The following is a 21,383-nucleotide window of genomic DNA, read 5'->3' as shown; positions in this document are numbered from 1 at the left end:
AAAAGAGGGAGAGAGGGGAGAAAGAGGGAGGGAAAAGAGAAGGGGGAGAAAAGAGGAAGAGGGAGAGAAAAGAGGGAGAGAGGGGAGAAAGAGGGAGGGAAAAGAGAAGGGGGAGAAAAGAGGAAGAGGGAGAGAGGGGAGAAAAGAGGGAAAGAAAAGAGGAGGAGGGGGAGAAAAGAGGGAGAGAAAAGAGAGGGAGAGTCTCCATGACTCCCTCCTGTCGTCACGGCGACAGCAGAGCTTCATGGTGATCGATACTGAACCTGAGAGATCGTTGAGTTTAACATGTGTTAGTGTGTAGATGTGTGTAGTTGTGTGTGTGTAACGAAGCAGAACGTTTAAATAAAGTTTAAATAAAGTTTAAATAAAGTTTTTTTCTTTGTTTTTTTTGTGTCTCCACAGATTTAGAAGATGAGGATGTGGATCGTCTTCCTCCTCTGCCTGGCGGGACACGCCATGGCCGCTCCCGTGAGTCTGTGTGTGTGTGTGTGTGTCTGTGTGTGTGTGTCTGTGTGTGTGTGTGTGTGTGTGTGTCTGTGTGTGTGTGTGTGTGTGTGTGTGTGTGTGTGTGTGTGTGTGTCCTACTTCGTCTTTATGAGTGTGTTCCTGCCTTTGTTGTGTGTTTTCCTGAGTGTGTGTGTCCTCTCCTTTGTCGTCCTTCACGTGAGTTTGATCAGAGTCAGAGTCAGAGAGAAAATGTGTCGCCATGTCAACCGGTGACAAGGAATTAGTCTTGGTTTGCTCTCTAATTCATTAGATTCACATGACGTCACTGTGTTTCTGTGTCTGAATCAGGGCGATCTGGACACAGATCACAGCGTCACGTTACCAGAACAAGTGGAGTAGTAGGAGGAAATCAGCAAGAGACCGAAAATTGAGGTTATTTGAAAGATGCCAGGATTATATTGTGCTGTTGACTGTGATAGCAGTCGCCAAAAAAAACCCCGGACTGCAGTTTTATTCCATCCCAAAAGACATAAAGTTATAGAATAAATAGTTGACTGCAGGCATCTATCAGTGGCAGCATGGGCTGTGACAAGTCTCACAAAAAGAGGGGATTCACTTTTTTTTTAAATAACATGGATATATTGAATTCTGCATTTTGATTACTTTCTTATTAATTACTCACTGATTCTGCATTTAGGGTCTTTTATTTCTGTATAACAGACCGTTGCTAAGTAAAACGGGCCGTTGCTAGGGACGCCGCTCTGATCAGCGGAGCAGGGCAGAAGAACTATGAAGGGTTTTTACCTTGTGTTTCATTTTTACCAGCTTGATGTTAGAAAAATGACTTGTAGCTTGTTAGAGGGAGAGTGGAGGCTCTCTGCCTCCCTCACCGCTGCTGGAATCAAACCTGCGATCAGAGCGGACAGAGCGGACGGGCCAGCGCAGTGTCACAGCTGTGACCAGCTGTGTCTGTGCCACCGCGAGTCCGTGACACAAACGTGTCCCGTATCGTAATCTCTTATGACAGACAGGACGACATAAATGTCCACATCGTAACATTTACATGATAATTCATCAATCTACTGATTGATTCTCAAAAGCTCGTTGAAAACAACTACACACGAGTCGACAGGAGGAGGGTGAGGAGCAAACAGTGGAGAAGTGACCGGACTAAGGACTTTGATCAACATTACGTCTCTAATTAATTAATTAATTCATAAACTGTGTAATAAGTGTGATAATATAGAGTTAGTCTGTTGTTATAGAGATATAAACCCAGACAGGATGTATGAAACCCTGTCATTTTGTCAAGAAACTGTCATTTCCATCCTGCGGTTTGATGCTGTCATATGAGGAGACCTGTCACATCGGACACAAATATGGCGACGTGACGTCACTGCAACCCATGAATACATAAAACACGACACAACCACCACATGAGAAAACACATGCAGGGGACAGAATAAATGACAAAATACAAATGACAAATGACAGGGAACAGTACCCAGCGACATCATGTACAGTATAGGTGCAAAGTGCAGTGCTTAGTGCGAGTCAGTGTGAGTTCATGAGTCTGATAGCTTGGAGATAGGTGTAGTCACTGAAGTGTGATGTTTTACTGTTAATGCTTCTGTATCTCCTGCCTGATGGAGGAGATTAAAGAGATGATGAATGAATGAATGAATGAATGAAACTGTGTTTATGTGGGTCAGGTCATTCAGAATTAAAAGTCCAACAGAAAACATCAGTTCAACTAGAAAAGAGCCAAACTGAAAAGGAAAAGGCTGAAGCTATATCGCTTCTTTTCACCTACTTCCCCTTCTTACATGATCAACTTCATCAGATCACATCATTCAAAACATCAAACAGAAAATCATATCGTTTTGCACAAAATCCCAAATCATAATTCCATAATAGTGTCAGCTACATCAACCACATCTCTCATATTTATCAAATACCTTATTCTTAAAAAAATAAACGTTTGAATTCATACATTGACTGGCACATCTTCAAATCGTCATCAAGCTCATTCCATATATTTACAGCCCTTACAGAAATACATTGATCTTTTATTTTAGTTTCAATCACACGTTTCCCTCGGAGCTCATATCTACATTCCCTTTTTTTAAACATGTTCACAATTTTACAAGGTAACAAGTTGTTATACACTTTGTACATTATCAATGCTATTTTATAGTCCACTAAGTCCATACATTTGAAGGCCCTTAATTTAATAAATAAGTCATTTGATGGTTCTCTATAATTTGACTTAGTGATAATCCTTACAGCTCTTTTTTGAAGAATAAAGATGGGTTTAGTATGGGTAGGATATGCATTCCCCCATGTTTCTAGACAGCATGTTATGTAAGGAACAACCATTGTACAATACAGAATATACAAAGCACGCTGGTTCAACATATCTTTTACCTTGTATAATATAGCGATTGATTTGGCGGATGTGCCGGATGAGAGTGGTCTGCTATGATCTTGTTAGCCTTTCTGATGAGTCTGGTTGAGTAAAGTGATGTAAGTGTAGGACGGTTTCTGATGTTTCTATGACTCACTGTGTCTGTGTGTGTCTGTGTGTGCGTGTGAACAATAATTGTCTTGTCTCATCCATGTGAAGTTCCTGTGTGTATCTACTTGTGTGTGTGGGTGTGCGGTTACACGTTTGTGTTCATTTTCCTAAACTCAACTGCTCCTCTGAGAGAAAGTGTGTCTTTGTGTGTCCTTGTGTGTCCTTGTGTGTGTGTGTGTTACTGGGTGTGGACACGTGTGAGATCATGTTATTTCCTTTACTCGCGTGCAAAGGTGATAATGGTTTAATGTTGTGTGTGTGTGTGTGTGTGTGTGTGTGTGTGTGTGTGTGTGCGCGTTCCCCAGACCGAGGAGGAGTTCATCGTGGACGAGCCGGTGACTGAGGAGCCAGATGTTGTTGAGGTCAGTCCAGATGTAAAGGGATAGTTCATCAACATTTAGTCAAATTGTTCCCATTGCCATTATAACCCCTCTATAGTCATAGCAGCAGTAGGTTCGTTACCTTTATTAATTGTCGGTGCAAGATGTTTTTAGCTACACTGCAAAAACTCAAAATCTTTCCAAGAATATTTGTCTTATTTCTTGTCCAAATGTCTAATTTCTAGTCCAAACTAATCTCTTTCCACTTAAAATAAGACTCATTACCTAAAAATGAACTTGTTTTTAGATCATTTTCACTTGTTTCAAACTAATTTTCACTTGAAATAAGTAGAAAAATCTGCCAGTGAAAGCAAGTTTTTTGTGTTTGTACTAAGAAAGAAAAACTTTTTCTACTTATTTCAAGTGAAAATCTGCTTGAAAGAAGTAAAAAGTGTCTAAAAACAAGCTGCTTTTAATGTGATGAGTCTTATTTTAAGTAGAATGAGATTAGTTTTGACTAGAAATAAGACAAATATTATTTGGTAAGATGTTGAGTTTTTGCAGTGCAGGGCTGCAACTAATGATTATTTTCATTATCGATTAAAGTTGTTTGGTCAATAAAATGTATAAAATCATCAGTCAGTGTTTCTCAAACCACCAGACGACATCGTCCTCTAATGTCTTGTTTTGTCCACAAACCAAAGAGAGACTCAGTTTATTGTCATAAAGGAACAAAGAAACCAGAAATATTCACATTGAAGAAGCTGGAATCAATTAAACTGATTATTAGATTATCAAAATAGTTGACGACTAAATTAATAATGATTAATGTTCGATCCATTGATTAATTGTTGCGGCTCTATTTTAATGTAGGCTATAGTTTTGTGTGTTTTATACCGACTCTGCTCTATTTTATGATTTTTACACTGCAAAAACTCTACATCTTACCAAGAATATTTGTCTTATTTCTTGTAAAAATGTCTCATTTCTAGTCAAAACTGAACTCTTTTCTCTTAAAATAAGACTCATCACATTAAAAAGCAGCTTGTTTTTAGACACTTTTTACTTCTTTCAAGCAGATTTTCACTTGAAATAAGTAGAAAAATCTGATAGTGGAGCAAGTTTTTCTTTCTTATTACAAGCACAAAAAACTTACTTTCATTGGCAGATTTTTCTACTTATTTCAAGTGAAAATCTGCTTGAAACAAGTGAAAATGATCTAAAAACAAGTTCATTTTTAGGTGAAGAGTCTTATTTTAAGTGGAAAGAGTTTAGTTTTGACTAGAAATGAGACAAATGTTGAGTTTTTGCAGTGTAAAGTGTAAAGTGTCTTTGAGTAACAGATAGCATGTAGCTATAATTCTGTGCAGCTGTTCTTCTGGACCTTTAATCCGTTCCCAGACCAGGATTTGATCCGGTCCGTTCAGCAGATTCCTTCTGAAATCCATCGGTCACGTCGTCCGAGGCTTTGGACCGGGCCGTTCGTTTCCCACAGGACTTGAACCTGGTCCAGCTGCTGCTGCTCTGTCCTCTCTCTGTGGCTTTATATGGAGAAACTAGAATAAATAATAATTACAGCTGTGTGTTAAAGCAGCAGCTGCAGCAGCGGTTCTGGTCCCGCTGCAGTGAGAAGGTTTTAAAGGGATAGTTCACCCAAAATTGAACTCATTCACTCATTATCTCCTCCCCCTCATGTGGACTAAGGGTCTCGGCGTAGCAGTGCATGTCCTTACACTGCAAAAACTTAATCTTTCCAAGAATATTTGTCTTCTTTCTTGTCAAAATGTCTCAATTTTAGTCAAAACTAATCTCTTTTCTCTTAAAATAAGACTCATCACATTAAAAAGCAAGTGAAAATCTGCTTGAAAGAAGTAAAAAGTGTCTAAAAACAAGCTGCTTTTAATGTGATGACTCGTATTTAAAGTGGAAAGAGATTAGTTTTGACTAGAAATGAGACATTTTGACAAGAAATAAGACAGATATTCTTGGAAAGATTTTGAGTTTTTGCAGCATGGAGGTATCTGGATGTTTTTTGGTGTGTCTTTTTGTTACGAAGACAGTTGGTATCCATTAGCAACCGTCATATGGACATGCACTGCTACGCCGAGACCCCCTGTAACTGAGAGAAGCCACGGAGGACTCTGAAACTTCTCCCAGCCCTTATATTAGTCCACTCTTATGAGAGGGAAATTTCAATTTTGGGTGAACTGTCCCTTTAACGACTTCCTGCCGCTCGGCTCCAGAGACCGGCGTTCGTTCCCACAGCCGGTAAATTTAGCTGCTGCAGCAGGAATCCATTACAGCCACCACATGTATGTTGCTGTTGCTGTTGGGGGATGTTATTATGGTCTGGCTGCTCAGGGCGAAGCCGTCGTTAGCGGTGACGTCCGAGTCGAAGAGAAACCAGCAGCACACTGCAAAAACTCTACATGTTACCAAGAATATTTGTCTTATTTCTTGTCAAAATGTCTCATTTCTAGTCAAAACTAATCTCTTTCCACTTAAAATAAGACTCATCACCTAAAAATTTACTTGTTTTTAGATCATTTTCACTTGTTTCAAACTAATTCACTTGAAATAAGTAGAAAAATCTGCCAGTGAAAGCAAGTTTGTTGTGTTTTCTTGTAATAAGAAAGAAAAACTTGCTCCACTATCAGATTTTTCTTCTTATTTCAAGTGAAAATCTGCTTGAAAGAAGTAAAAAGTGTCTAAAAACAAGCTGCTTTTTAATGTGATGAGTCTTATTTTAAGTAGAATGAGATTAGTTTTGACTAGAAATAAGACAAATATTCTTGGTAAGAGTTTGAGTTTTTGCAGCAGTTTTTAGAAATAGACTCAAAACGCTCGGACAGAACCGGAGGAACCTGAATGCACCACGGAGGCTGAGTGACCTCTGACCTCTGACCTCTGACCTGTTGTTGCCTAGGAGACCGAGACTGAGACCGAGGTGGGGGCCAACCCGGTGCAGGTGGAGGTGGGAGACTTCGACGAGGCCATCGACGTCGTGGAGGACGAAGTCACCGAGAGTGAGTTCACTAGACTACGTTCACACCGCAGTTACAAGTGACCTGAATCTGATTTGTTGGCTCATATGTGACCCATATCTGATTGTGTGAACAGCTCAAGTCGCATTGAATCTGACTTTTTCAAATCAGATTCAGGCCACTTCTAAATGTGGTACTGAATCGGATACGTATCTGATTTCTTTGAATGCGACCGCAATCTGAACAGCCAGGTCGCATTTAATGCGACTTTGACGTCATTCTGACCCGCGCTGCACTGTTTTGTAAATTAATGACAAATAAAGTTGATTGAAAAACAAAAAATGTGCCACGTAGGCGCTTGTTGGGAGAGTCAGGGGATGAGACCAGGATGAGACTTATCAATGACCGATTTGATACGGGATTACCTCAAATAATAGCCGGTATTCATTTGTTTACACAAACAAATAAAGGCCGGCCCTAAATACAAGCCGGGTCAAAAAACTGACAATGATATGATCAGAAACTCTTTCAACTTTGTGGACTGTCTGCATGTGAAGACTGACTGGAGTGAAGCTGACCTCATCCTCTGCTTCAGAGAGGGACAAGTTGCACTGTTGGACCTGGGTCTCTGCTCCGTCTCCGGTCCCGAACGGGCTCGGACACGGAGCAGAGTGAGGGGGGGGGGGTGAAGCGCTACAGCGCAACGGTGACAGAGACCCATGCAGGTCCGACAGCGCAGCGAGGACAGTACGTGAGGAAGAGGAAGATGAACTAATGAACGATGAGCTTGGTTACTAATGTGTAAAAATAAACTGAGGGATTTAGAAATAAAGGCCGTTGCCGTAGCGTCTCACTGAGCTGTCAGATGATGAGCCAGCCAGGCTGACTGCATCACATCAGAAGTCGCTGAGTTTAAATTCAGACTCTTTTTTTTTTAAGCGTAATGCTGTGGGTATAGGGAGGCTGATGGAGAGCGGGAGGGGTGGCGGGTTCGAATCCGACGTGATCTTTTTTTTTTTTAGCATTAAGCCATAAAGTCCTACAATAGCCTACCGGTTGCCGTTGCCATGGTTGCTTCCATAAACACCGTTGTGGCGTGATGTCATCAATGATCAACTGCGCATGCGGGTCACTTCAGGAGCTTGAGCTGTTCACACAGCGATCCATAGACAGGCCACATTTAAAGACGTAATGTGAACAGCCAAACAAAGAATCGGATTTGAGCAATAAGCATAATGAGCATTAAGACCTGCGGTGTGAACGTAGCCTAACCGCGACGCGTTCACTGACACTCGGCTGGAGACGAGGAGCAGTGAGGAGCTTTAAAGGATAATTATCTGCAGAGAAACCCCGGACTCAGAGGGGAATAGCACTAGCCTATCAGAACTAAATATTGGTGAAATGAAGGAGTTTCTCTGCAGATAATGTGTTATTTAGAGGCTGCATTCTGCTGCCCTGTAGACTCCATTATACGGATATACGCGCCTCTCGGCTGGAGCTCATTTCATCACAACCACTTGGAATGACACCAAAGTTATCTGGGGGAGGAAATGATCAGATTTTATGATAGAAATAAGGTCCAGATTGTAAAAAAAAAAAAAAAAAAAAACGTGAATTCCCCTTTAAGGAGCAGTGAGGAGGTGCAGCCTCTAATGACAGAGGAGAGCAGTGTAATTACAGGTTGAGGCCAGGACAGGAAGCAGCTCAGACCGCTGGTTCAGGTCCAGCTCTGTTGATGACTCCATGGAAACAAACTGGAGAAGAACAGAGCTCTGTTTTCCTGCATTAATCCTGCACCTGAACACATCACGAAACATTCACTTTAATAGTTTAATAACTTAAACAAACAGGAAAAACACAGTTTGCACTGCAAAAACTCAACATCTTACCAAGAATATTTGTCTTATTTCTAGTCAAAATGTCATTTTTAGTCAAAACTAATCTCAAATAAGTCTCATCACATTAAAAGCAGCTTGTTTTTAGACACTTTTTACTTCTTTCAAGGATATTTTCACTTGAAATAAGTAGAAAAGTCTGATAGTGGAGCAAGTTTTTCTTTTTTACATTACAAGCACAAAAAACAAAAAGCTTTCACTGGCAGATTTTTCTACTTATTTCAAGTGAAAATGAGTTTGAAACAAGTAAAAATGATCTAAAAACAAGTTAAGTTTTAGGTGATGAGTCTTATTTTAAGTGGAAAGAGATTAGTTTGGACTAGAAATGAGACATTTTGACAAGAAATAAGACAAATATTCTTGGAAAGATGTTGAGTTTTTGCAGCGCAGGTGCAGATGTGACAGATGTTTCCTGCTGCTCAGGTAGAAATGTTGTCATGTTGTTGTTGTTGTTGTTGTGTTGACGTCAGCTGTTTCCATGGGAACAGTCGTTTCCTTTCACCTGAACAGAAGCTGAATTCAGACTCGGAGAGAGAAAAGAGTTTTGTTTTGGCTCAAAGAGAAGGAAAACATCTGTAACTCTGTGTGTGTGTGTGTGTGTGTGTGTCTGTGTGTGTGTGTGTGTGTGTGTGTGTGTGTGTGTGTGTGTGTGTGTGTGTGTGTGTGTGTAGATCCCTGCCTGAACCACCACTGCAAGAAGGGCAAAGTGTGCGAGGTGGACGACACAAACACCCCCATGTGTGTGTGCCAGGACCCGACCAGCTGCCCCGCCGCCGAGGGAGAGTTCGAACACGTGAGTCTGAATCTGAACGCGGCGTTCATTTACCTTCCTGCACTGCAAAAACTCTACATCTTTCCAAGGATATTTGTCTCATTTCTAGTCAAAACTAATCTCTTTCCACTTAAAATAAGACTCATCACCTAAAAATGAACTTGTTTTTAGATCATTTTCACTTGTTTCAAACTAATTTTCACTTGAAATAAGTAGAAAAATCTGCCAGTGAAAGCAAGTTTTTTGTGCTTGTAATAAGAAAGAAAAACTTGCTCCACTATCAGATTTTTCTACTTATTTCAAGTGAAAATCTGCTTGAAAGAAGTAAAAAGTGTCTAAAAACAAGCTGCTTTTTATGTGATGAGTCTTATTTTAAGTAGAATTAGATTAGTTTTGACTAGAAATAAGACAAATATGGGAATTTAATGCGAATCATGGAAATGTATGGGAATTAACTGGAACTTGGGGGTAATTAATTTAAACAAACTGTATCACATCCAAACATAAATGTAAATATTTAGTTTTGTCATACGCAGACATGTAATATAATACAGTTAAAAAACATTTCAACAGAGTAAAACTTTATCAAGTTTTAATTCTTGTACGAACAATCAATTCTTTTACTGAACCACAAAAACATGAATGTTGAGTAAAATATTACTCACCCGCACCAATCCATTTTGTAAATTTCGGATTTATTCCCGTTTATTCCCATATATTCCCGTTAATTCCCATATATTCCCATTAATTCCCATATATTCCCGTTTATTCCCATATATTCCCGTTTATTCCCATATATTCCCATTAATTCCCATATATTCCTGTTAATTCCCATATATTCCCATTTATTCCTATTAATTCCCATTAATTCCCATATATTCCTGTTAATTCCCATTTATTCCCATTAATTCCCATATATTCCCGTTAATTCCCATATATTCCCATTAATTCCCATATATTCCCGTTTATTCCCATATATTCCCGTTTATTCCCATATATTCCCATTAATTCCCATATATTCCTGTTAATTCCCATATATTCCCATTTATTCCTATTAATTCCCATTAATTCCGATATATTCCCATTAATTCCCATTTATTCCCGTTAATTCCCATATATTCCCGTTTATTCCCATATATTCCCGTTAATTCCCCTGGAATTTTGCAACCCTACCACTTACTGAGCTTATTTTAAATATTTAGCTGGAAAAACTTTAGATTCTTTTGAGTTTCACGACTTTGTGACATAAAAATGCTGCTGCTGCTGCTTCAGAAACAGAAAAGTAAAACAACAGCAACAACAGTGAGTGAGTGAAAGACTTCAGCTGCTGCTTCTATTCTGATTTAATTCATCTTTTCTTTTCTTTTGATACCTACATTATTTAATTTGTAAAAGGATTTCTTAGAAAACAGGAGAAAGCTTCATGAGTTCACTTCTTTCTTCTTTTCTTTTCATTCAGGAGTTGTGTTGTTTTTTGTATAAAACTGTTTTTCTTTTCTTTTTCTTCCACAATTGAAACAAATGACCTGAAATATGAACATATATAACTCTTCCTCTTTCCTCTCTCCTCCTCGTGGTCAGGTGTGCGGCACCGACAACAAGACCTTCGACACCTCCTGCCACTTCTTTGCCACCAAGTGTGCTCTGGAGGGAACCAAGAAGGGACACAAGCTGCACCTGGACTACATCGGACCCTGCAAATGTAAGATTATACAACACTAAACTACACACTATACTACACTACACTATACTATACTATACTACACTACACACCACACTATACTACACTACACTACACTAGACTACTACACTACACTATACACAAACCAAGAAGGGACACAAGCTGCACCTGGACTACATCGGACCCTGCAAATGTAAGATTATACAACACTAAACTACACTATACACTACACTACACTATACTATACTATACTATACTATACTACTACACTATACTATACTATACTACTACATTACACTACAGTAAACTACACTACACTATACACAAACCAAGAAGGGACACAAGCTGCACCTGGACTACATCGGACCCTGCAAATGTGAGACCCTCATACACTACACACTAAACTACTACACTATACTACTAGTCCAGGTAAAATAGCGTTTTCCCACAGACTAATTGTAACAGAAGGTTTTTCACCATACATCATTTCTATGAGGTGTCTAGAACAACATACTAAAAGTCCTAAGAAATCCTAGTTGGGGAAATATGTTTAATTCTCATGTTATTTACTGTATAAAGTCTATGGTGCCAACAACAATACACCCCAATGGGGCTATTTTTTCCCTTTCTTCCTCCTACCACAATGAAACTTTACATGATGAAAATAGACATTAAAAGTAACATTTTTTGTATTACAAGTTTCTTGGAAAATGAGCAATACACTAATGGAATATGCCCAAAATACACCCGAAAAGGCTTATTTTCTTCCTTTACTCCTACCACAATCACACTTCACACAATAAAAGTAACATTTCTGTATTTCAAGTTTCTTAGAAAATTGATTTTAAATATGTAAATGAGCTCAACACTAATTGACTTATGGTCAAGAAGCCATAAAGCCACAAGCAGCAACAGGGGCCAAATAACTAACACATTCATGTCCATTCAATAAGTTCACCTATGCACTGAGTGCTGTCACTTGCCACACTTGACTTATGCATACACACATGTCACTGGCCACATTTAAAAGACCTATATTGACCTTAAGAATGAATTGATTTTGAGTTTTTGCAGTGTGACGAGGCTAACGAGCTTAACGAGCTTAACGAGCCTCCATCTCAGCTCTGGTCAGTAGAAACTCACACTCTGCTGAGTCATGAGTCTGTCCTTGTCTCCACCCGGGTCCAGACCGGTCCAGACCGGTCCAGACCGGTCCAGACCGGTCTAGTCCGGTCCGGTCCGACGCCAACAACCTCGTTAATGAAAGGAAGTGGAAAAATACAAAGTGCTGTTTGTGTAGCTTCAGTTTAAATGTTCTAACGAGCTGCTGAGGAGAGAAGCTGGAAAAAGTGACACCACACAGCTACAGCCTGTAATAAGAATAATTATTATTATTATAATGATAATTAGGTTAATTAGTGGAGGGTTCAGCTCACAACAAATGTTTCTTTTGCTTTTTTCCACCAGTAAACTATAGTAACTACGGTGATTTCATCCTGAAATGTTGTATTCAGAGTTCAGCTGTAGGGGTTTTTAAGGAGTGGTAGCCATGGTGACGGCCCGACCGCCCGCTACTCCTAAATGAATGTAGAGGAAACTCTGCTCTCACAGAAACCCCTTAAACACATCATATATATAACTAATATATATAAATACAGAAGGGCTTTGCAATGAAGTCTAGTGGGACGAGAGTTTAAAAGAATTATGGGATATCGCGAGACTAGACTTTAACATTTGCATTTTTTGCATTTCACTGCACTGTTTTTAACCTTGGTTTTAGCTTTGCATGTGACCAATAAACTTATCTATCTATCTATCTATCTATCTATCTATCTATCTATCTATCTATCTATCTATCTATCTATCTATCTATCTATCTATCTATCTATCTATCTATCTATCTATCTATCTATCTATCTATCTATCTATCTAACAAACGCCAGTTGCTCAATTCTGAGGCAATACGTAATATAAAATAAGTCATTAGAAACATTAAGAATATACAAAAATATAAAGACAATAATACAGAAATGACTTATATTGGATTATTACTAATTAAGAATAACATTTGTTGAAAACAAAAGGTAACTCAGACATTCACTGTGAAATATTTATGTTGGACTGAAATGATCCAACATTTTTAACTGTAGTGAAAAAATGTGTTGTTGTATTCTGCTTCAGATATAAGTCTCAAACTCCAAATAATTAGTTCTATCTATCTATCTATCTATCTATCTATCTATCTATCTATCTATCTATCTATCTATCTATCTATCTATCTATCTATCTATCTATCTATCTATCTATCTATCTATCTATCTATCTATCTATCTACCAGAGTTACGGCTCATTCATAAAAACACCTTTCAGTAGAAACACCTGCAAATAGAAACTGGACTGTTTGGACATTTCAGAAATATCACTTTGGTTTTGCAAAAAAAGCCTGAGATGGAAACGCAGCTACTGAGACAAGTCATGGGACTAAAGGCCCAGAAACACTGTTGTGTGTCTGTGTGTGTGTGTGTGTGTGTCTGTGTGTGTGTGTGTGTGTGTGTGTGTGTGTGTGTGTGTGTGTGTGTGTGTGTGTGTGTGTGTGTGTGTGTGTGTGTGTGTGTGTGGTTGTGAGTTGTGAGTTGTCCCCTCGGGGCCACCGTAGGTAGAGCAGCAACACGCTGCAGCTTTATCTGGAGAAACATCCACTTCCTGCTGCCAGTCCTGACACGCTGTCTACACACACACACACACACACACACACACACACACACACACACACACACATCTAGACACACACACACACATCTAGACACACACACACATCTAGACACACACACACACACACACACACACACACACACACGCACACACATCTAGACACACACACACACACACACACACACACACACACACGCACACATCTAGACACACACACACACACACACACACACACACACACACACACACACACACACACACACAGCCAGAGGTGAGTCGGTGTGCAGGGTTCAGATGGAGATCAGGTTCAGCTGCAACTCTACATGTGATGTAAAGCTTCTTTTGGATGCAGATGATGATTGATTGATTGATTGATTGATTGATTGATTGATTGAAAACTTTATTGAACAACATTACAACAAGTGTTGAAAAGGATTAAAAACACAATAAAGCCCTTGTAAAGGCTTGTTTCCATTGTGGTCCTATGTGATGGTAGACAACTAGCTACACATGGATTTAAAACAAGGAAGACAAACACACAACACAAAAATTCAAAATCTTTCCAAGAATATTTTTCTTATTTCTTGTCAAAATGTCTCAATTTTAGTCAAAACTAATCTCTTTAACTTGTTTTTAGATCATTTTCACTTATTTCAGACAAATTTTCACCTGAAATAAGTAGAAAAATCTGCCAGTGAAAGGAAGTTTTTTTTGTGTTTGTAATAAGAAAGAAAAACTTGCTCCACTATCAGATTTTTCTACTTATTTCAAGTGAAAATCTGCTTGAAAGAAGTAAAAAGTGTCTAAAAACAAGCTGCTTTTTAATGTGACGAGTCTTATTTATCCATCTATAACACATGGACTAAAAACATGGGAGAGAGACACTAAGGCACATAGACGACAACACTGAAGAGAAAGAACAAGATGAAATAGATAAAACTAGGTCCCAAACAGAAGCAACAAGACATAAAACAGACACACAAGCAAACAATACAATAATCTGGTGCTTCACGGCTCTTTTGATTTGATTTATCGGTTTGCTACACTGCAAAAACTCAAAATCTTACCAAGAACATTTGTCTTATTTTTAGTCAAAACAAATCTCATTCTACTTAAAATAAGACTCATCACATTAAAAGCAGCTTGTTTTTAGACACTTTTTACTTCTTTCAAGCAGATTTTCACTTGAAATAAGTAGAAAAATCTGATAGTGGAGCAAGTTTTTCTTTCTTATTACAAGAAAACACAAAAAAACTTGCCTTCACTGGCAGATTTTTCTACTTATTTCAAGTGAAAATTAGTTTGAAACAAGTGAAAATGATCTAAAAACAAGTTCATTTTTAGGTGATGAGTCTTATTTTAAGTGGAAAGAGATTAGTTTTGACTAGAAATGAGACATTTTGACAAGAAATAAGACAAATATTCTTGGGAAGATTTTGAATTTTTGCAGTGTAACGTTTTCTTTTTATTGATAACTGGTTATTGATTATTGCTTATTGATTTATTGCTGAACCTCTCTGGCCCACAGACATCGAGCCGTGTCTGGACAACGAGCTGAGCGAGTTCCCGCTGCGTATGAGGGACTGGCTGAAGAACGTGCTGGTGACTCTGTACGAGCGCGACGTGGAGAACAACCTGCTGACGGAGAAGCAGAAGCTCCGGGTGAGAGAGGAGGGAAAGAGGAGGGGGGGCTAATCAACCCGATCAATCAATACCGAGGCATCAGTTATTATATTTATATAGTCGTTCAGCACCCGCTAGAGCTGCACTGCAAAAACTCAAAATCTGTCCAAGAATATTTGTCTTATTTCTTGTCAAAATGTCTCATTTCTAGTCTAAACTAATATTGACAAGAAATAAGACAAATATTCTTGGAAAGATGTTGAGTTTTTACAGTGTATAAACTATAGACACATATCAGCAGAGTCATAACGCTTCAAGCTGAGGTGACGAAAGGGATGAAACTTTTTGTTTCTGGAGGTTTTTACAGTCAAAGATCAAATAACATCAACAGATTTTATATACACTGTAAAAACTCAAAATATTTTCCGTCAAAACTAATCTCTTTCCACTTAAAATAAGACTCATCACCTAAAAATTAACTTGTTTTTAGACCATTTTCACTTGTTTCAAACAAATTTTCACTTGAAATAAGTAGAAAAAATCTGCCAGTGAAAGCAAGTTTTTTGTGTTTGTAATAAGAAAGAAAAACTTGCTCCACTATCAGATTTTTCTACTTATTTCAAGTGAAAATCTGCTTGAAAGAAGTAAAAAGTGTCTAAAAACAAGCTGCTTTTAATGTGATGAGTCTTAGTTTAAGTAGAATGAGATTTGTTTTGACTAAAAATAAGACAAATATTCTTGGTAAGAAATTAGATTTTTTGCAGTGTGCGTTCACTGAACAAAGGAAACTGTAAAACACAACCGGCTGCATGAAGTAATGTGTTGTTACTCTGGTTCCTCAGAGGAAAGAAACATTAGAGTCTCCAACACCGAGAGTTACTGTTATAAAGTGTTAATTATAAATATATAAAGTTAAATATACAGTTTTAATGATCAACATTGGAGGATGAAGTTTATTCACTTCACAGAGGAAACGTTTCTGTTAGTGAAATGAACCAGAGTTTTGATACTGTTCAGAGTCACAGTAAACTGAACTCTACTGGAATGTTAATAATTATTACTAATAATAACACGGATCATCCCATTATTTATACAGCACCAGTAAAAACAGAGTTTAACACACAACAGCAGAAAGAGGACAGACTGAGAGTGAGATGAGGATGATCTATTAACAACTGAAGGAGACAAAATATTAAAATAATGAAAACAGATAAAAGCAAAAAGACCCAGATCAAATAAAACAAAGTGATAAAATAAAAGACGAAAATAATAAAAAGAAGCAAAAACAGTCAAATGTTTGTGCTGCTTGTAGCGCCACATTATGTAATAACGGCACATTTTGAACGCAATATGAAATAAACTTTGCCTCATTTTGTAACAAGTTGTTACATAAAGAACCAAATTATTACATTTTTTCATAAAAAAGTGCAACATCTGCATTATTTTGTAATAATTTGGTGCTTTATATAACAACTTGTTACAAAATGCGGCAAAGTTTATTAGGTATTGCGTTCAACTTTTGGGTTGAATATTGAACTCAAGAGTTGGGTTATGCTAACTACAATATTGTACAATATCGTATATGAAGCGACCCAATAGTTGGGTTAAAAATAACCCAATGTCACAGAATTACCCAACCCTTAACCCAACGAATGGGTTCCTCACTGAAAAATAACCCAATTACTTGAACAACCCAGGAATTGGGTTAAATTAATAGCTCTATAACCCTGAAAATGGGTTACACTCTGGAAAAATAACCCAAAAAAGTTAAATTTGTGCTGCTTGTAGCGCCACATTATGTAATAACGGCACATTTTGAACGCAATATGAAATAAAGTTTGCCACATTTTGTAACAAGTTGTTACATAAAGAACCGAATTATTGAATTTTTTCATAAAAAAGTGCAACATCTGCATTATTTTTGTAATAATTTGGTGCTTTATATAACAACTTGTTACAAAATGCGGCAAAGTTTATTACGTATTGCATTCAAGAACTTAATTTCAAAACGCGGCGCTGCACTGCTGTGTTGATGCCTCAGTTGTGTATAGTGTGTACACTGCAAAAACTCAAACTCTTACCAAGAACATTTGTCTTATTTCTAGTCGAAACAAATCTGATTCTACTTAAAATAAGACTCATCACATTAAAAGCAGCTTGTTTTTAGACACTTTTTACTTCTTTCAAGCAGATTTTCACTTGAAATAAATAGAAAAATCTGATAGTGGAGCAAGTTTTTCTTTCTTATTACAAACACAAAAAACTTGCTTTCACTGGCAGATTTTTCTACTTATTTCAAGTGAAAATTAGTTTGAAACAAGTGAAAATGATCTAAAAACAAGTTCATTTTTAGGTGACGAGTCTTATTTTAAGTGGAAAGAGTTTAGTTTTTACTAGAAATGAGACATTTTGACAAGAAATAAGACAAATATTCTTGGAAAGATTTGGGGTTTTTGCAGTGTATAGTGTAAGGTGTGTATAGTGTGTATAGTGTGTGACGGTGCTGGTGGTGCGTTCGCTGTCCTCAGGTGAAGAAGATCTACGAGAACGAGAAGCGCCTGCAGGCCGGTGAACACTCTCTGGACCTGCTGGCCCACGACTTTGAGAAGAACTACAACATGTACATCTTCCCCGTGCACTGGCAGTTCGGACAGCTGGACCAGCACCCCGTCGACGGGTAGGAGAATGAATGAATGAATGAATCAATGTATATTTACTTACGTGTCGTGCACCAGCCTATCAGGGCTTAGTTACAAGACACATTATCATCATATTTAGACACCAAACAAAATCATCAGAGCTCAGACAAAACCAAACAGAAACAGAAACCACATGGAATTCACATCAATAATTCACTTTTTATGAAAGTAGCTGTAGTAAAGACTTCTTTTCTGAAGAACCATTCCAACTTTACCTCATCATCATCATCATCAGCCCAAAACAACTCCGGTTTCACATTTTGCATTTTCTGAAACAAAAACTCCCTGTTCTGGCTTCGTCATATAACGGACAATGAAACACAAAATGCAGTTCATCCTCGATTACATTTAGATTACATGATGTGCACAGTTTTTCATCCTCAGGTACTGAGTTAAACCGACCAACTGTGTGTGTGTGTTGTTGTACTTTACCTTACATTGTGAGGACCGGTAAGAGTTTTTTTAACCAACAGACTGAGGACATTTTGGCCGGTCCTCACTTTTTCAAAGGGCTGTTTGAGGGTTAAGACTTTAGGTTATAATTAGGTTTAAATTAGGTTAAAAGCAATGGTTAAGTTTAGGTTATAATTAGGTTTAAATTAGGTTAAGAGCAATGGTTAAGTTTAGGTATTTGTTTTGGATGGTTAAGGTTAGGATAAGGGCCTATAGGGAATACATTATGTCAACGAGTGTCCCCACAAAGATAGCATTACAAGAATGTGTGTGTGTGTGTATGTTCTTGTATTTACTACGTTGTGAGGACCGTAAAGAGTTTTTTAACCAACAGAGCGAGGACGTTTTTAGCAAGTGAGGACATTTTGGCCGGTCCTCACTTTTTCAAAGGGCTGCTTGAGGGTTAAGACGTTAGGTTATAATTAGGTTTATATTAGGTTTAGAGTGATGGTTAAGGTTAAAGTTAGACGCTATAGGGAATACATTATGTCAATTAGTGTCCCCACAAAGATAGCATTACAACGCCTCGTCACATCACACTGTGCAGTCGACTTATTGAGTTTATTTTAAATAAGCTCAAAAAACTTTAGTTTAATTTGAATTTCTTGTCTTTGTGACATAAATATGTTGTTGTCTGAGATAAAAAACACACAGTTTCTGCTCCAGAAACAACACAACAATGAGTGTGTGTAAAGTGAAACAACACTGGTCTGCAGCTTTTATTTTAAAGGGAAAGTTCAACATTTTGTCAAACAGAGTTGTTTTAGAGGGAAATACAGAGACTGTTGATGAAAAACTGTCCCTGAAGGCAACGTGCATCAGTGGTTTTGCATGAATTTCCCTCTAGAACAACTCTGTGTGGTAACGTTGTGTTATTATCTCATAGCGTGGTGAATGTGCAGCTCACAACTTGTCCACCAGAGCGTTGTGGAGTTGTTGGATTGTGTATTTGATGAGGGAAACCAAGAAATCCCATAATGAGCCTCCATCGGTAGCGTAGCTCTGAGCTACTCTATAGGGATTATAGCAATGGGCCAACTTGCCAAAATGTTGAACTGTCCCTTTAATTTAATTGATCTTTTCTTCTGTTTTAACACAAACATTAGTAAATATGTAAAAAAAAAAAAGAAAACATGAGTTCACTTCTCTCTGCTCCTCTTTGAACAGAAACATGTCGCTGGAGCTGATTGGTTCACTGTGACCTCACCTTAACTTAACCTGACGGTGTGTGTGTGTGTGTGTCTGTGTGTGTGTGTGTGTGCGTGCAGCTACCTGACCCACACTGAGCTGTCCCCCCTCCGCGCCCCCCTCATCCCCATGGAGCACTGCACCACCCGCTTCTTCGACCAGTGCGACGCCGACAGCGACAAGTACATTGCTCTGGAGGAGTGGGCCGCCTGCTTCGGCATCAAGGACCGTGAGTGTCCGTCCATCCATCCATCCATGCACGACACCGTTACCATGACGACCTACACTGCAAAAACTCTAAAACCTCACCAAGGAATATTTGTCTCATTTCTAGTCAAAACAAATCTCATTCTACTTAAAATAAGACTCATCACATAAAAAGCAGCTTGTTTTAGACACTTTTTACTTCTTTCAAGCAGATTTTCACTTGAAATAAGTAGAAAAATCTGATAGTGGAGCAAGTTTTTCTTTCTTATTATAAAAATCTTGCTTTCACTGGCAGATTTTTGTACTTATTTCAAGTGAAAATTTGTTTGAAACAAGTGAAAATGATCTAAAAACAAGTTAATTTTTAGGTGATGAGTCTTATTTAAAGTGGAAAGAGATTAGTTTTGACTAGAAATGAGACATTTTGACAAGAAATTAGACAAATATTCTTGGAAAGATGTTGAGTTTTTACAGTGTATAAACTATAGACACATATCAGCAGAGTCATAACGCTTCAAGCTGAGGTGACGAAAGGGATGAAACTTTTTGTTTCTGGAGATTTTTACAGTCGAAGATCAAATAACATCAACAGATTTTATATACACTGTAAAAACTCAAAATCTTTTCCAAGAATATATGTCAAAATGTCTTAATTTTAGTCAAAACTAATCTCTTTCCACTTAAAATAAGACTCATCACCTAAAAATGAACTTGTGTTTAGATCATTTTCACTTGTTTCAAACTAATTTTCACTTGAAATAAGTAGAAAAATCTGACAGTGAAAGCTAGTTTTTTTTGTGCTTCTAATAAGAAAGAAAAACTTGCTCCACTATCAGATTTTTCTACTTATTTCAAGTGAAAATCTGCTTGAAAGAAGTAAAAAGTGTCTAAAAACAAGCTGCTTTTTAATGTGACGAGTCTTATTTTAAGTAGAATGAGATTTGTTTTGACTAGAAATGACATTTTGACTCGAAATGAGACAATTATTCTTGGTGAGATGTAGAGTTTTTGCAGTGTATATTTACTATGTATGTGCACTGACGTGTGTGTGTGTGTGTGTGTGTGTGTGTGTGTGTGTGTGTGTGTGTGTGTGTGTGTGTGTGTGTGTGTTTACAGAGGACGTGGACAAAGACCTGATCATCTGAGCTGGTGACCAGCAGCAGCAGCAGCAGCAGCCGCCGCCTGACGACTCGTAGTTTCTACTAACGGGACGAAGCTGCTGATCGATCGCTACGTTAAAAACAAAAAAAATAAAATAAAAAAGAAACAAATAAAATCACAGTAACGGTGCTAATTAATTGCAAAGTCATGTTTTATTTTGTTTAATTGTTAATGTTGTTTTTAAATAAAGACCTTTCTACCTTATACCACTAAAACAAACCGAACAAAAAGAAGAGAAACCGAGTGCAAGTAGACCTCTGATGTAAATGAATCGTTGTCGTCGTTGTTCAGGGTTTTGTTTTTTTTTTTAATTTGGACGTCGATTGGAAACTTCAACGAAAAAAAAAGTGTAAAAAGTCCAAAATAAAGTTTCTAAATAAATGTTCCCTCTGCTTGGCTTGGTCACAGCGCTCTGCAGTGTCTCTAATGGTGGTGGGTTCATTCATTCCTCTACGACTGTGTCACGTTGTGTGTTTTACTTTTTTTAACTATTTTTTTGCTTTCTAAAACCTGTTGACTACTGCTACTACAAAGAGAGTTGTTCATTTTTTTTGTTGTTGCGGACACACATACGCCTGTACTGATATTTAAAAAAAAGAAAAGAAACAAAAAAAAAAAAGAGCAAGTAAATACAATTTTCTGTGTGGACGTTGAGGGGAAAAT

At 37.9% G+C, this 21,383-nt stretch overlaps 1 protein-coding gene across 1 annotated transcript; it reads left to right on the top strand.

Annotated features, from left to right (window-relative positions):
* Window positions 1-402: 402 nt before the first annotated feature.
* On the top strand, window positions 403-20,849 carry sparc (secreted protein, acidic, cysteine-rich (osteonectin)). Its single transcript, XM_085788943.1, has 9 exons — window positions 403-468; window positions 3,331-3,387; window positions 6,272-6,371; window positions 8,896-9,017; window positions 10,578-10,698; window positions 14,918-15,051; window positions 17,541-17,689; window positions 19,433-19,581; window positions 20,676-20,849. The coding sequence occupies exons 1-9, from the start codon at window positions 412-414 to the stop codon at window positions 20,702-20,704; spliced, it is 918 nt and encodes a 305-aa protein (XP_085645069.1). The 5' UTR covers window positions 403-411; the 3' UTR covers window positions 20,705-20,849.
* The last annotated feature ends 534 nt before the right edge of the window (window positions 20,850-21,383 follow it).

Source organism: Trachurus japonicus, chromosome 10 (genome assembly GCF_045865225.1).
Source record: "Trachurus japonicus isolate A0001 chromosome 10, Traja_1.0".
Classification (NCBI taxonomy): domain Eukaryota; kingdom Metazoa; phylum Chordata; class Actinopteri; order Carangiformes; family Carangidae; genus Trachurus; species Trachurus japonicus.
The sequence above is the reverse complement of the archived record's forward strand: the minus strand, read 5'-3'. Positions and strand labels throughout refer to the sequence as shown.